Source organism: Trachypithecus francoisi, unplaced genomic scaffold, assembly GCF_009764315.1.
Source record: "Trachypithecus francoisi isolate TF-2019V2 unplaced genomic scaffold, Tfra_2.0 Lachesis_group16, whole genome shotgun sequence".
In the NCBI taxonomy this organism is placed as follows: domain Eukaryota; kingdom Metazoa; phylum Chordata; class Mammalia; order Primates; family Cercopithecidae; genus Trachypithecus; species Trachypithecus francoisi.
In genome coordinates, this window is record NW_022681461.1 from 4,638,546 (window position 1) to 4,654,266 (window position 15,721).

Genomic DNA, 15,721 nt, shown 5'->3' on the forward strand with positions numbered 1-15,721 from the left:
CAAAATAAAAGTTTCAGAAAAGAATATTCATGAGTTCATGTGATGCTAAAACAACAAAACAAAATCGAAAGGAAAAAAAAAGGGAAGAAAAAAATAGCTCATCCTCACCCCTGATAGAAGGAATGTCAGAAGTGCAACAGAATTAACAAAGTCACCATTCTGTCATGCCCAAGGCAAGAGCAGATCTGGCAGGATCACCCTTGCACGCTGAGACCACGAGTTGGAGGAAGCTGAGACAGTGGAGGGACGCTTGCAGAGCCCCTTCCTCAGGCTCTGACAGTGGAGGGATCTGGGGGGCTTCGCCTCAGCCAAGAGACCCCATTCCATGTGGCCTGTTGGGGCAGCCTGGCCCATGTCTGTGACCTACACACTCAGCCCTGCACCAGAAGTGCACAGCTGGACCTGGTCACACAGAAACCCCAGACAGATCCAGACAGGAGCCTCTGCATGGGACCACTGGCCTGGAGCCCTCAGAAGACAATACCATGAAAATCTGAAGGCCCATACCAGTTTAAGGAGCCCAGAGACCTGGGGGCTGAGTGCTGCCTGTGATTAGGGACCAAAGGGTGGGCACGCTCAACGCTGCTCACCGCACTGAGACGTTCTCCACTCGACAGGCCACATGCAATCGATATTAGATTTCTGTTGGTTTTTTTTTTTTTTTTGGGACGGAGTCTTGCTCTGTTGCCCAGACTGGAGTACAATGGCGCAAACTTGGCTCACTGCAGCCTCCGCCTCCTGGGTTCAAGTGATTCTCCTGTCTCTGCCTCCCGAGTAGCTGGGATTAAAGCCACACGCCACTACCCAGCTAATGTTTGTGTTTTTAGTAGAGATGGGATTTCACCATGTTGGCCTGGCTGGTCTCGAACTCCTGACTTCAGGTGATCCTCCCACCTCGGCCTCCCAAACTGCTGGGATTACAGGTGTGAGCCACCACGCCCGGCCAATCAGTATTAGATTTCTGGACTCAGAAAAAGAATGTCCTTGTATTGGTTCACGGCAAAAAAAAAGTATGTGTGTATTGAGAGAGAGAGAAAGGAGAGGGAGAGAGCACGGGAGGGAGAGCAAGTGACTGAAGCTCAGGGCAGAGCCCGCTGGGTGTGGGCGGAGGGAACACAGGTGTGTAGAAGCGTCCGCTTCCCTGGAGGGTGGACCCTCCAGATGAAAACAATCCGGGGGGCAATTCTGAGTCCTAGAATGTTAGGACAGAGGGCTGCAAGGACCCCCAGCCTCTTGTTTTAGAGATGGGAGTTAAGGTTCTGGGTGGGCCAGGTGTTCTCAGGCTCTCAGCATGTGGGAGCAGCAGGTGGCCTGGGGCCTGACCCAGCTGGACCCCTTGTCCCCCAGCATGCCCCCCACCCAGACCCGGGCTCACGTGGTGAAGCTGTGGTTGTCATGCGCCTGGGTGCACCCGCTCACGGGTTTGTTGAAGTGCTTGAGGCCAAGGTATGCGGCCTGCACTGTCTCCAAGTCCTCATCTCTCAGCTGGGACCACAGCTGGGCTGACCTGGAGGAGAGTTTGGAAGGAAGGACTCTGAGCATGCACGTGTGTCCCTGACAGCAGAGAAAACGGGCTCCATGTAGGCCCACGGCACCGTCTGCAGGACCAGCGCAGGCTGGCAAACCTCTCAAAGAGCTGGGCAGTGGATGTTTTAGGTGCGGTGAGACACATGATTTCTCCCACAGCTAAGCTCTGCCACTGCAGCCCAAAAGCAGCCACACACCAGGAGACGATGAACATGGCTGTGTTCCAATAAAACTTTACTTACAAATACAGGTGGTGGAAAGTTCTGGGGCTGGACAGTGCTAATGGCTGCACTACATCGGGAACATACTTAATGCCACTGAACTGTAGACGTTAAAAAGGTAAGTTTGATGTATTGATATTTTACCACAATAAAAAATAAAAACAAAAAATAATAATAAATTACCACGGGGAAAAAACCTGACAGAGAGCTGGACTTCGCGGGTGGGCTGTAGCCAACCAGCCCTCCGTCTGCAGTGACAGTGACTCCCCCTCAAGGTTTAGGGGGCGTGTGTGGCAGCCCCGCAGGCCGTTAACACAGCAGAGTGCATACTGCATATGTGTGCAGGTTTAAGAATAAAACAGGCCGGGCGCGGTGGCTCAAGCCTGTAATCCCAGCACTTTGGGAGGCCGAGACGGGCGGATCACAAGGTCAGGAGATCGAGACCATCCTGGCTAACAGGGTGAAACCCCGTCTCTACTAAAAAATACAAAAAACTAGCCGGGCAAGGTGGTGGGCGCCTGTAGTCCCAGCTACTCGGGAGGCTGAGGCAGGAGAATGGCGTGAACCCGGGAGGTGGAGCTTGCAGTGAGCTGAGATCCGGCCACTGCACTCTAGCCTGGGTGACAGAGCGAGACTCCGTCTCAAAAAAAAAGAAAAAGAATAAAACAATCCCAGCCTGGCCACGGTGGCTCACACCTGTAATCCCAGCACTTTCGGAGGCAGATCACTGGGTGGATCACCTGGTCAGGAGTTCGAGACCAGCCTGGCCAACATGGTGAAACCCCATCTCCAAGAAAAATACAAAAAATTAGCCAAGTGTGGTGGTGCATACCTGTAACCCCAGCTTCTAGGAAGGCTGAGGCAGGAGAATTGCTTGAACCCAGGAGGCGGAGGTTGCAGTGAGCTGAGATCATCCAGCCTGGGCAACAGAGCAACACTCCATCTCAAAAAAAAAAACAAAAAACAAACAATTCCCCATGAACCCACGGCCTGGCCTAAGAGCAGGGCTTCGGAGGCCCACATGCTCCCCAGCTGTGATGCTGCCCGTAGCTGTTGCAGGGGCCAGGAGCAGCACTTGGTGAGACACAGGCTCAGAGCAGTGGTAGGAATGGGTGCGTGCCCTGAGGGCAGTGCCGGGGTTCCCATGAAACAGTCTGCCCTTTCCTCCTCCCATGGTGCCAAGAGGCACCTCCCGGGAGGACCCTGAGACCATGAGGCCACAGTACCTGTCGGAGTGCCGCCGCTTACTCTTCTTCACGCACTTGAGGAGGCAGCAGGTGAGGAAAGCCATGGACATGAGCAGGATGATGGCGCAGCTCACGATGGAGGCAATCACGGCCACCCTGAAGCCAAAGGTCTCGTGTGGTGGCACCACTGTGTGGGAGACAACCACAGCTCCTGGGTGAGGTTTGCCCAGATCTGCCTGGCCCAGGGGTTGGGGATCTCAGGGGTGGTAGGGGCAGGGCCCGGGTGTGGACAGGGCCTGGGCAGCCCTCAGTGAGCCCTGTTGCATGGTAAGGTGGCAGTGAGGTGCTGGGGGCTGAGGCAAAGATCTGTGCTATATTTGGAGGTGGGGCTATCAGAGAAGACTCTCCCCAAGAAGCAGGTATTTGAGCAGGGTGTATAAGAGTATGCAGAGTGGCTAATTAAAGTGGGTATTTGAGCAGGGTTTTGCAGGGTATGTAGGAGTATGCAGAGTGGCTAATTGAAGGGGGTATTTGAGCAGGGTTTTGTAGCGTGTGTAGGAGTTTGCAGAGCAGCCAATTAGAGAAGCTCTGGCAGCGAGTTCAGAGTGATGGCCTCCGTGGCTCCTACCCAATGGAGTCCTGCCTGAGGAATGAAGGAAGGGCAGGGCACAGAGAGGAGGTGACAACAGACAGTGCTGAGGAGGCCTTGCCCAGTCCGTGGTCTGGGTTCTCACAATGCCCCAAGGTGGCAACATTCTTCAGGGGGCCTATATTCCTTCTCAGGTCACTTTCCAGGAAGGCCCAAAATACTATTTATCTGCTGTGGAACCTCAGCTATGCTCCAAACACTAGTTCCATCAGATTCTACTGGACGTTCTGGCTAAAAAAGGCCCCAGAATCCTAATTTGAGCAACACCATGTACTCCCCCAGTAGGGGCCATGGCCCTGTCCCCTGGTCCCCATTTCCCATGCTCCCTAGTGGATGCTGGCCACCCAGAATGGAGACTACATTTCCCAGTGGTCACAGGACCATGTTCTGGCCAGTGGAGGATAAGAAGTGATGTGGGACAACTTCTAAGAACCTTCCCTGAGATACTGGGGCCTGCCCTTTGGCCCCGGCACCCCTCACCCCATAACAGCTGCCTGGAACACAGCTGCTGCCACCTTGAATCATGAGGCTGAGGGCATGCCCAGCAGAGCCATGCCAGGGAATGGGCCTGGCTCCCACTGCCATGGAGCCCACACAGGCCTGCCTGCCCACCCTGAAGGTTGAGCTCCATCATGGTTAATCCCAGAATTTTGGGTTTTCTGCCTCTCAAAATCTAATCCTCACACTCGCATTCTCAGAGAATCACCTAGCACGTGAACATTTTAAAGGCTCTGAGAAGTCCTGCGGCATAAAAACCCAGAATCTGCCAAACTGTATTTTGACGCTGAGCCCTTTTCATGCACAAAACATATGAACATGATACACATGGCTTCATTCTGGAAGTGTCATTCTGGGCACTGAAAAGGGACTACCTTGTGGACCCTCCAACACCTTTACAACAAATACAACCAGAAAACCATCTCCTCCCACAGACTGGGAGCTCCAGGGCCAGGCACATCATGACCTTCTGTGTTGCCAGTACTTAGCATTCCTGATACATGAAATATCCGATTAAAGTTTGCCATGTCCACGTGTACATGAATGAACGAATGAATGAATGAACATAGTTTCCTGCTTAACAGATGAAAACGTGCTGGCTCAGAGAGCTTGCACAGCCTCTTGGCAGTGAGGGGCTAAGTCAGTAGCAGAGCCAGGATTGGAGGCCCACTGCTAGGCTTCAGGTCCACGCTGCCAACATGGCACTGGGAGGGCTGAGGACCAACAGTTGGCTGCTGATATGTAAGCAAGCTGTCAGTGTTGGGAACGGGATCCTACACACTGGCCCAGCCCTTGTGAGTAGACACCCATGCCATCCCCACCCGCGCCATCCCCACCCGCGCCATCCCCACCCACGCCATCCCCACCTGCACCATCCCCATGACAGGATTTGGGGCCATCCCCCATCCCCAGAGCTACCGAGCTGAGAGGGGTCCTTACGTTTGCACACTGGAGACCCTGAAGACCACTCAGCGATGCTCCCCTTCCAGGCGCAGGTGAGGAGCCCGGACCCCACCATCTGGTGGCTGGAGGGGCAGTGGAACATGAGCACGGTCCCCACGGAAGCACCATCGCCACGAAGGACTTGGAAGGTGGCTTGCGGGGGTAGCCGCAGCTGAGCGCAGGTGCCTGGGGAGAGAGGCAGGTGTGAGGCATGGGGGGTGGGCACGCAGGGCGGGGCTGGGCAGGACCCTGGAGGGAGGAGTTGGCACAGCATTGGGGAGCACAGGGGCGGGGTGCGGCTTCAAAGGCCATTGGATGCTCTAGAGGTCACATGGGGTCATCCAGACCCAGGGACAATGCAGAGCTGGATCCCACCAGGAAGTACACTCTAGATGTTGAGGATTGGAGCGTTAAAAAAAAGAAACACAAGTTAGAAGACAATAAAAGCAAATATACCTTCCCTGAGACACTGAGGTATGGCCTTTGATTATGACCTAAACACAGTTCAAAAGGCAGAAATCAGAACGAAAAAAAGAAGAGGGACAGAGAGAGAGCAACAGATTTGACTGCATACAAGGCAGAAAGCAAAAGCTTCTGAGGCTCCCTAATAACGGAAAACAACCAACTCAGGCGAAAAATTCGGGAAAGGATATTTGGAAAGCACAGAACAAAGGTTGGTTCGACAGTCTTAATGTATAAAGAGGTCTTACACGTCAATGAAAACTGAATTTTCTGTTTTAAAAAAAAAAACAATGTGTGAACAAGCAATTCGCAACGACACCAATGGCCCACAGCCATGAAAAATGCAGACCCAAAGGCAACTGAGGAAATGCTGATTCAAGGGAGAGCTCATTTTTCCTGCATCAGTGAGGAGAAGGCAAAAAGAAAACAATGTGCAAGTTGGCAGGGCCTAGGAAGCCCTGTCCCCGGGCTGGGGTACAGATCCAACCTTTCTGCAGAGCATTTGGTAAATTCCTTAAGCACACTATGTTGCATATGCACCCTCAGCCACAGGAAATAAGAATCTGCTGGCCGGGCGCGGTGGCTTACGCTTATAATCCCAGCACTTTGGGGGGCCGAGGCAGGTGGATCACCAGGTCAGGAGATTGAGACCAGCCTGGTCAACATGGTGAAACCCCATCTCTACTAAAAATACAAAAATTAGCTGGGTGTGGTGGTGCATGCCTGTAATCCCAGCTACTTGGGAGGCTGAGGTGGGAGAAATGCTTGAACCAGGGAGTCGGAGGTTGCAGTGAGCCAAGATCACACCACTGCACTCCTGCACTCCAGCCTGGCGACAGAGCAAGACTCCGTCTCAAAAAACAAAAAAAAGGATCTGCTGCCAAGATGACGGGGAAGCCCACCTCAGAACCATACATAATAGAGAAAGGCTGAAAACAACCCACGTCTCCCGCAGAAGGGAATGATTCCCTCACCCAGGTCCATCCAGACAGTAAAATACCAGGGAGCACTTACAGTGATGTTCTTATGTTCTTATTTTGTTTTTTTTTTTTTTTAGACGGAGTCTCGCCCTGTCGCCCAGGCTGGAATGTGCAATGGCGCGATCTCAGCTCACAACAACCTCCGCCTCCCAGGTTCAAGCGATTCTCTTGCCTCACCCTCCCGAGTAGCTGGGATTACAGGAGTGTGTGACCACGCTTGGCTAATTTTTTGTATTTTTAGTAGAGACAGGGTTTCACCATGTTGGCCAAGCTGGTCTCGAACTCCTAACCTTGTGATCCGCCCGCCGTGGCCTCCCAAAGTGCTGGGATTACAGACATGAGCCACCATGCCTGGCCAGTGATGTTCTTAAATAAGGACACAGAGATGCTCTGGATGCAGCAGCAATCAAGAATTTTTATGAAATTATAATGACGACAACAGCTGGGACTGAGAAGATTACTGTGGCTAGACGCCGTTGCACCTGCCTTACATGTGCCATCATCTATCGGCACAGCAGCCTACCCAAGGAGAATCATCATTATCCCCATCGACAGATGAGCAAAACGGGCAGAGGGTCTTACGACACTTTCTGCAGTCACACAGCTCTTATGCTGAGGGAAGACTTAGAACCAGACAAGGAGGCTCTGGTCTAACTTCACACACATTCATACACATACACACACACAATGCATATGAGTTGTCGTGCTATGCATGTATCCGCAGCTGGTTACTTTTCACAGCAGTGAAGTGTTCCATTGTGCAGATGGGCCTCAGTGTGTGTCCCTGTTCCCCGCATCTGAGTTGCCTCTGAGTTTCAAGGATGTTCAGTGAAACTGCTAAGACATCCTCGAGCAGGTTTCCTGGTGTCCAAATGCAAGAGACTCTTCCTCCTGCTTATCTGGTATGTCCTGATTTTTGGGCATTGACAGTGGACCGCTGGTACATCACAGGTAAAGAACAGGGACAGGCCGGGCACGGTGGCTCACGCCTGTAATCCCAGCACTTTGGGAGGCTGAGGTGGGCAGATCACGAGGTCAGGAGATTGAGACCATCCTGGCTAACACGGTGAAACCCCGTCTCTACTAAAAATACAAAAATAATTAGCTGGGTGTGGTGGCGGGCGCCTGTAGTCCCAGCTACTCGGGAGGCTGAGGCAGGAGAATGGCGTGAACCCAGGAGGCGGAGCTTGTGGTGAGCCGAGATTGCACCACTGCATTCCAGCCTGGACAACAGAGTGAGACTCCGTCTCAAATTAAAAAAAAGAAAAAGAAAAAAAAAGAACAGGGACAGCAGGCCGTGCTGATTCATGGCATGTGCAGAGGCAGAGACTGACCGGAGACAGCAGTGGTGAAGGGCCATCTAAACATCTGTGTGTCTGTCTCCCTCTGCACAGGCAGAGACTGACACCCAGAGATGGGGGTGATGGCAGGGACAAAAACTGGGGCATGCAGAGTCTGGGGGACTCCAATATTCCACAGTGACCTGCTATGACCTTCCTCTGTCCTCTGTGTGCTGTGTCTCCAGCCAGGACCGTGCCCTGGGTGCCAGGCATGGAAGTCCTACTGCCCACCGAGCCTGAGATGAGACCTAGCCAAGCTTCTGAGCTCCCCAAACCTGCTCACCATGTGGCTTCTCCTATTATAACTTCAATTTAAATCAGCAGTCCCTCCCATCCTTCAGTTGCTTGGGCCCCAAACCTTGAAATCTACTTTCTCAATCCACAACCAATTCGCCAGCAAACTCTGTGGACTCTAATTTTAAAATGTTTAGCAAAGACATCTGAGGTAGGCTGCATACCATCCCCCAGATTTATTCACGTCCGCCCGGGAACGTGGGCTGGCTGTGTGCCCAGGCAAGGTCTTCATCTGTGAGACCTATCACTGCATTTCTTACCCTACATCTGAACTCACAAGCCCATCTAGAGGGAAACTGAGGCTCAGAGAGGTCCCACCACCCCTTGCCCCAGCCATGTGTGCCACGGCTATTAATGGGCACCAGCAGAGCTGGGCTTCAGGCCAGGCCCGGAAGTTTGGTCTGGGATCTGGCAAAAGTGGAGGTTACCAGAGACTCCGTGCCATGGCAGTGACAGCGAAGGATGGCATTTGGCTGTAGCTGGCCAGGTCACATTGACCTACTCCCCAGCAGCACCCAGTGGCCCCCCCTGCCCCTGGCCTCTGCATCACTGAGGACCCTAGGGCCTTAACAAGCTGAGATGCTGAGGGGGAGAGTGTGGAGGCAGGGGTGGCCCTCAGCAGGGGTTGAGGCAGACATGCCCCACCACTTTGGGAAGGTCAGGCTACACTGCTTCTGCCCTGAGGACACTTGCTAGTAAGGGAGGAGGAGGTGTGGGAGGGGCTTATGGTTTGTGTACTTTTCTGGGAGGGATGGGGGAGGGACTGATTGAACACAAACAACCCTGGGGGCCTAATGGGTGCTGTACTGCATTATAGCCCTATGAGGAGGGTGGTCTACCCCTAGCTTACAGATGGGGAAACTGAGGCACAGCAAAGCTCAGTGGCATGCCCAAGGTCACTCAGCGGGAAGGTGGTAGGGATGGAACTGGGACCCAGCACCCTGTGTCGGGAGCCCCACCTGATGGCCAAGCCCAGGGGGTAGCATCTGCCCATCTCACCTCATCCTGGGCAGCTTCCACTCTAGTTCCCACTCCTGGCTGCAGATGCCTCTAGCAACCCTTCTCCCCATTCCAGAGTTGCAGCTGGAAATGTGATCACCACTGAAAACTACATTTCCCAACCTGCCCTCCAGGGAGCTGTCACGTGACTGAACCTGGCCAATGAGGTGTGAGCATAGACACTGTGCCAATTCTGCATTGGGGAGTGTGATGGTTAATACTGAGTGTCACTAGCCGGGCGAGGTAGCGGGCGCCTGTAGTCCCAGCTACTCCGGGAGGCTGAGGCAGGAGAATGGCGTGAACCCGGGAGGCGGAGCTTGCAGTGAGCTGAGATCCGGCCACTGCACTCCAGCCTGGGGGACAGAGCGAGACTCCGTCTCAAAAAAAAAAAAAAAAAAAAAAAAAAAAAAAATACTGAGTGTCAACTTGGTTGAACTGAAGGATGCAACGTATCATCCCTGGGTGTGTCTGTGAGGGTGTTGCCAAAGGAGATTAACATTTGAGTTGGTGGACTGGGAGAAGCAGACCCACCCTTAATCTGGTGGGCACCATCTAATCAGCTGCCAGTGAGGCTAGACTAAAAGCAGGCAGGGGAACGTGGAAGGACTAGACTGGCTCAATCTTCTGGCCTCCATCTTTCTCCCATGTTGGATGCTTCCTGCCCTTGAACATCAGACTCTAAGTTCTTCAGCTTTTGGATTCTTGGACTTACACCAGTGGCTTGCCAAGGGCTCTCGGGCCTTTAGCCACAGACTGAAGGCTGCACTGTCTTCTCTACTTTTGAGGTTCTGGGACTCGGACTGGCTTCCTTGCTCCTCAGCTTGCAGGCAGCTTATTGTGGGACTTCACCTTGTTATCGTTTGAGTCAGTACTCCTTAATAAACTCCCCTTTATATATACATCTATCCTATTAGTCCTGTCCCTCTAGAGAACCCTGACTAATACAGGGAGCAAAGATGGCAGACGTGTGAAGGGCAGACCAACCTCTCGGATCCTACAAAGAGACAGAAATAAACTCCAACTGGAGTTAGGCCACTGTTTTTTTGTGGATTTGTTAAGTGGACTGGCTCAAATCTGATACAAAGCTTCAGCAGCACGTCTCAGCCCAGTGCCCTATTTAGCGCTTGGGATTCTGCCTGGCCCACTCGGGGCCCCAAGGTGACAGTAACAAAAGTAGGAATATCAGCAGCAACAATAATAATAACAGAAGGAAGAGTAATGCCCAGGCTCTCCTCTGTGCTGAGCGCTTCAGCAGCTGTTGGGCGACAGTACATAAACGAACACATGGGTTCGAGCCTGTGGGGCTCCTAGGCCACCTCCACCACACATATTTGGGGGCCCAGGCAAGGGAGCCTGCCCCGGCCTCAAAGTCAGCACAGCTGTTGTGCCCACCTTGGACTGGAATGTGGAGGAAATGAGGTGTAATGCCAAGGCATCTGGAAGGTGGCTGTGCCTGGCACACATGAGGGCAGCAGCCGTGTTGTCCTTGGAAGAACTGCCTCCCCCATTCTGCAGGCCCAGAAACCATGGCTCAGGGACACTGAGGTCACATAGTCAGTTTGTGGTTCTGCCAGGGTCAACCGCAGCCACATGGCTCTTCATCCCCGGGCTGTCCCCATCCTTTCTGCCCCTTCAGTATCTGGGGAAGGCCAGCCTCTGGCCTGGGCAGGGTCATTCTGACTGCTCCCTGTCTATGCATAGATCCTCAGCATTCGCACAGCTACTAACAATAACAATGCATGTATGGATGGAATATTTTGTTCAAGAGCACCCCGCATTCCTTATCTGCATTATTACAGACAAGGCTCAAAGAGGTGGACTCACCTGCCCAAATGCCCACTGACAGCAGGGAGGGAGCCACCACTAGATGCAGTGTCTAAGATTCTTACATTTGTAGCATATATGTAATAGGAGATTCGTATCTTCTCTACATAAACAGCACTTAGATACTAATAAGCCAATGACAAAAATCACAACAAAATGGGGAAGTTAGAAAAGAAAGACAAATGGCTTGGCCAGGCACGGTGGCTCATACCTGAGAATCCCGGCACTTTGGGAGGCCGAGGCAGTGGATCAGTTGAGGTCAGGAGTTTGAGACTAGCCTGGCCAACATGGTGAAACCCCATCCTTACTAAAATACAAAAATTAACCGGGTGTGGGTGGCACATGTCTGTAATCCCAGCTACTTGGGAGGCTGAAGCAGGAGAATCTCCCGATCCCAGGAAGCAGAGGTTGCAGTGAGCCAAAATTGTACCACTGCACTCCAACCTGGGCAACAAAGTGAGACTCCATCTCAAAAACACACACACACACACACACACAAAAAGGAAGAAGTAAAACAATCTCCATTAGATGACATGATTTTGTATATATGTAGAAAAGCCTCAGAAATCCACTAAAAGCTATTATAAATAGAAATGAGTTCAGCAAGGTTGTAGAATACCAGGTCAACATACAGAAGTCAAACGTATTTCTGTACAGTAGCAGGGAGCAAATTGAAAATTAAGAAAAACATTTTATACAATAGCATCAAAAAGAATGTTATAAATTTAATAACAGAAGTGCACAACATAACTCTGAAAACTACAAAACGTTGTTGAAAGAAATTAAAGACCTAAATAAATGGGAAACATCCCATGCTCATGGATCAGGAGACTTAATATTGTTATGGTGGCAACATATTATGGTAGCCCCTCCTTATCCTTGTTTTCACATTCCATGGTTTCAGTTACTGGTGGTGGTTCCACAATCAGAAAATAGTTACCTCACAACAGCTGTGCTTTGCGGCCATTATTAAGTAAAATGAGAGTTGCTTGAACACAAACACTGCAGTATCAGGGGATCTGATAACCCAGAGGGCTACTAAGTGACTGACAGCAATCCCAGGCGGGGTGGAGCGGGATGGGTGAGATTTCGTCAAAATACCCAGAGTGGCTCACAGTGTAAAACTTACAAATTATTTCTGGAATTTCCCATTCCATCACAAGGCCTATGTATTTCATCTCACTTCATCTCATCATGTAGGCATTTTATCATCTCACATCATCACAAGAAGGGTAAGTACCGTCTATTAAGATATTTAGAGAGAGAGAGAGACCACATTCACATTACTCTCATTACAATATATTCTTATAATTGGTATAACTTATTACTAGCTATCATTAATCTTTCACTGTGTTTAATTTATAAATTAAACTTATCATGGTTACATGTGTTTAGGAAAAAAACAACGTATATAGTATCTGAAGTTTCAGGCATGCACTGACGGGTCCTGGACTATATCCCCTTGGATACATTGTATCTACTATATTCATTGAATCTACTGCATTCATTGAATGTACTGTATTCATTGAATCTACTATATTCCTCAAACTGATATACAGATTCAACAAGATCTTTATCAGAATCCAGCTGCTTTCTTTCTAGAAATCAACAAGCTGATCCTAAAGCTCATATGGAAATGCAAAAGACATAGAATAGCCGAAACACTCTTGAAAAAGAACAAAGTTGGAGGGTTCACGCTTACCAATTTCAAAACTTATTACAAAGCTAGAGTAATCAAAACAGTGTGGTACTATCATAAGGACAGACATAAAGGCCAACAGAATAAAACTGAGAATGCAGAAGTAAACCCTTACATTTACAGTCAAATGATTTTCAACAAGGGTACCAAGATAATTAAATGGGAAAGGAATAGTTTTTCAACAAATTGATGCTGGGACAACTGAAGTTGGACCCCTAGCTCATACCATATACTAAAATTAACCTAAAATGAATCAAAGACCTAAAAGTAAGAGCTAAAACTATGAAACTCTTAGAAGAAAACAGAGGGGAAAATCTTTGTGAACTTTGGCAATGGTTTCTTAGGTCTAACACCAAAGGCAAACACCAAAAGAAAAATAAAAACAGGACTTCATCAAAATGAAAAATGTTTGTGCTTTAAAGGACACATTCAATAAAGTGAAAAGACAACTTACCAATAGGGAGAAAATACTTGCAAATCATGTATCTGATAAGAGGCATGTGTCTAGAACATATAAAGAATTATTACAACTCAATTATAATAAGATGACAAAATTTTAAAATGGCGAAAGGCTCTGAACAGACATTTCTCTGAAAGAGATAAGTTAGCAGCCAATAAGCACAAGAAGATTCTCAAAATTATTAACCTTCAGGGAAATACAAATCAAAACCACAAAGAAGTCTGTCAAAAAGACAGGCAATGCCAAGGGCTGCTGGGCGCGGTGGCTCACGCCTGTCATCCCAGGACTTTGGGAGGCCGAGGTAGATGGATCACTTGAGGTTAGGAGTTTTGAGACCAGCCTGGCCAACAGGGTGAAACTCTGTCTCTACTCAAAATATAAAAAGTAGCCACGTGTGGTGGTGGGCGCCTGTAATCCCAGCTACTTGGGAGGCTGAGGCAGGAGAATCACTTGAACCCGGGAGGCAGAGGTCGCAGTGAGCCAAGATTGTGCCACTGCACTCCAGCCAGGGCAACAGAGTGACTCCGTCTCAAAAAAAAAAAAAAAAAAAAAAAAAAATTGGAGTGATGGTAGCATGTATCTAGGAATGTACAAAAACTACTCAGTTCTGTGATTTAAAAAGGTAAATTGTATGGTATGTGAATTATAGCCCGGTAAAGTTGTTTAAAGAATCAGGGGGAAAATATGTCAATTAAAGAAATGCACATTTAAAACTGAAGATACTTGGCCTGGCACGGTGGCTCACACCTGTAATCCCAACACTTTGGGAGGTCGAGGCAGGCAGATCATGAGGTCAGGAGTTTGAGACCCGCCTGACCAATATGGTGAAAACCTGTCTCTACTAAAAATACAAAAATTAGCTGGGCATGGTGGCGTAAGCCTGTAGTCCCAGCTACTTCAGAGGCTGAGACAGAAGAATCCCTTGAACCTGGGAGGTGGAGGTTGCAGTGAGCCGAGATCATGCCACTGCACTCCAGCCTGGGCGACAGAGCAAAACTCCATCTCAAAAAGAAAAAAAAAGCAACTGAAGATACTCCTTTTTTGCTTCTTATCTCTGTCAGGGTTAAAAAGACCAGCCCTTCAGATTAGGGAGGCTGCAGGAGAGGGGTGCACAATTTCTAGGGGTGGTACACAGAGTGGGGAGGGCCTGAGGAGTTGCCCTGCCCTTCCAGGGGATGGAGGGGACAGTGGGCAGGACTGGAGTCAGCAGGAGGCAGAACCTCCCAGGGATGCTGGGTCGATGACAGCTGACACTGAGCATTACCTGTGCCAGGTACAGCTCTAACGCCTGGCCTGGGCTATTTCCTATAACCCTGGACTGACTCTTGCTGGCCTTGGGTCACCTAGCTCCCAGTGGCACAGCTAGGACTTGAATTCTGTCTCCAGGGTTGGGCTCTTCATGAACTACCATGCTCCGTATCCGAAGACATCAGTGTAGGAATGAATGAATGAATGAATGCATGCATGCATGCAAGAACAAATGAATGGAGGACTGGCAGCCTGACCTCACAGACAAGAGTCGTGATCAGCACTCCCCAAGGGCCAGAAACCACTTTGCTTTTTCAGGATCTTGGGATCTGGATATGTACTGTCCTTCTGGTTAAGGAGGTGGCTATGGGATTCTGGAGCCCTGGCAGACACAGCAGGGCAGACACAGGCTGGCCACGTGGCCCCTTCTCCAGGGCAGCCAGGCGGCCAACACTTCCCAGTCCTTAATTTAGAGCTGCGACTTCTGCATTCCTCTGTGGCTTCCCAGTCCGCTGTGGCCCTTGCAGAGAGGAGGCCCCACCAGCCATAGGTTTGGGAGTAGCTGTTGGCGGATGGGAGGGGAGGTTGGTGAGGGTGAGTGTATCCAGCATCCACAGCAAGCATCTGGCTGAGTGTCTGCCCAGTGAGAAGATGAATGGATGAACGTGAATTCATTCTTTAAAAATAAAACTTGGCCGGGCGCGGTGGCTCAAGCCTGTAATCCCAGCACTTTGGGAGGCTGAGACGGGCGGATCGCGAGGTCAGGAGATCCAGACCATCCTGGCTAACACGGTGAAACCCCGTCTCTACTAAAAAATACAGAAAACTAGCCGGGCGAGGTGGCGGGCGCCTGTAGTCCCAGCTACTCGGGAGGCTGAGGCAGGAGAATGGCGTAAACCCGGGAGGCGGAGCTTGCAGTGAGCTGAGATCCGGCCACTGCACTCCAGCCTGGGCGACAGAGCGAAACTCCGTCTCAAAAAAAAATAAAATAAAATAAAAAAAATAAAATAAAATAAAAATAAAAATAAAAATAAAATAAAAATAAAACTATAACTTCATTAGAATAATGAGATGCCTGGAGGGGTGGACCGAGGGATGGAGACAGATGTGAGAAAGCAGGCACAGTGAAATGCGAAGGGTGGAATCGAGCTGGTGCATGTCCAGCCATAAAATTCTTTCAACTCTGCCGCACGTTCAAAAGAAAAATGCTTGGGGAAGACCTTGAGCATCCCCACTGCTGACATGTAACTAGTCCCCTGGGCACATCCCCTTCCCACCCACTGGGGTCCCAGGGAAGGGGCAGCCAAAGCACGCCCCATCCAGGACCCAGACACTAACCACTGCTGAACCGTCTGGGCACTGGGCTGATCCTGGAGACTTATTCTACTGAG

The 15,721-nt window shown here is 50.3% G+C and overlaps 1 protein-coding gene across 5 annotated transcripts in view; it reads right to left on the reverse strand.

The window, feature by feature from the left end:
• Positions 1-15,721, reverse strand: part of SUSD3 (sushi domain containing 3) — a 28,322-nt gene that overhangs the window by 5,082 nt on the left and 7,519 nt on the right. For 2 of the 5 annotated variants that reach the window (XM_033236734.1, XM_033236735.1), the window contains exons 2-5: positions 12,053-12,166; positions 5,022-5,210; positions 2,975-3,122; positions 1,376-1,507 (exon numbers count right to left, since the gene is read on the reverse strand). In XM_033236734.1, the coding sequence (XP_033092625.1) occupies positions 1,376-1,507; positions 2,975-3,122; positions 5,022-5,210; positions 12,053-12,101 (518 nt within the window). In that variant the 5' untranslated portion in view covers positions 12,102-12,166. Of the gene's footprint in view, positions 1-1,375; positions 1,508-2,974; positions 3,123-5,021; positions 5,211-12,052; positions 12,167-13,076; positions 13,127-15,721 lie in introns of all 5 variants that reach the window. The other 3 variants (XM_033236733.1, XM_033236732.1, XM_033236736.1) reach the window with 3 other exon arrangements.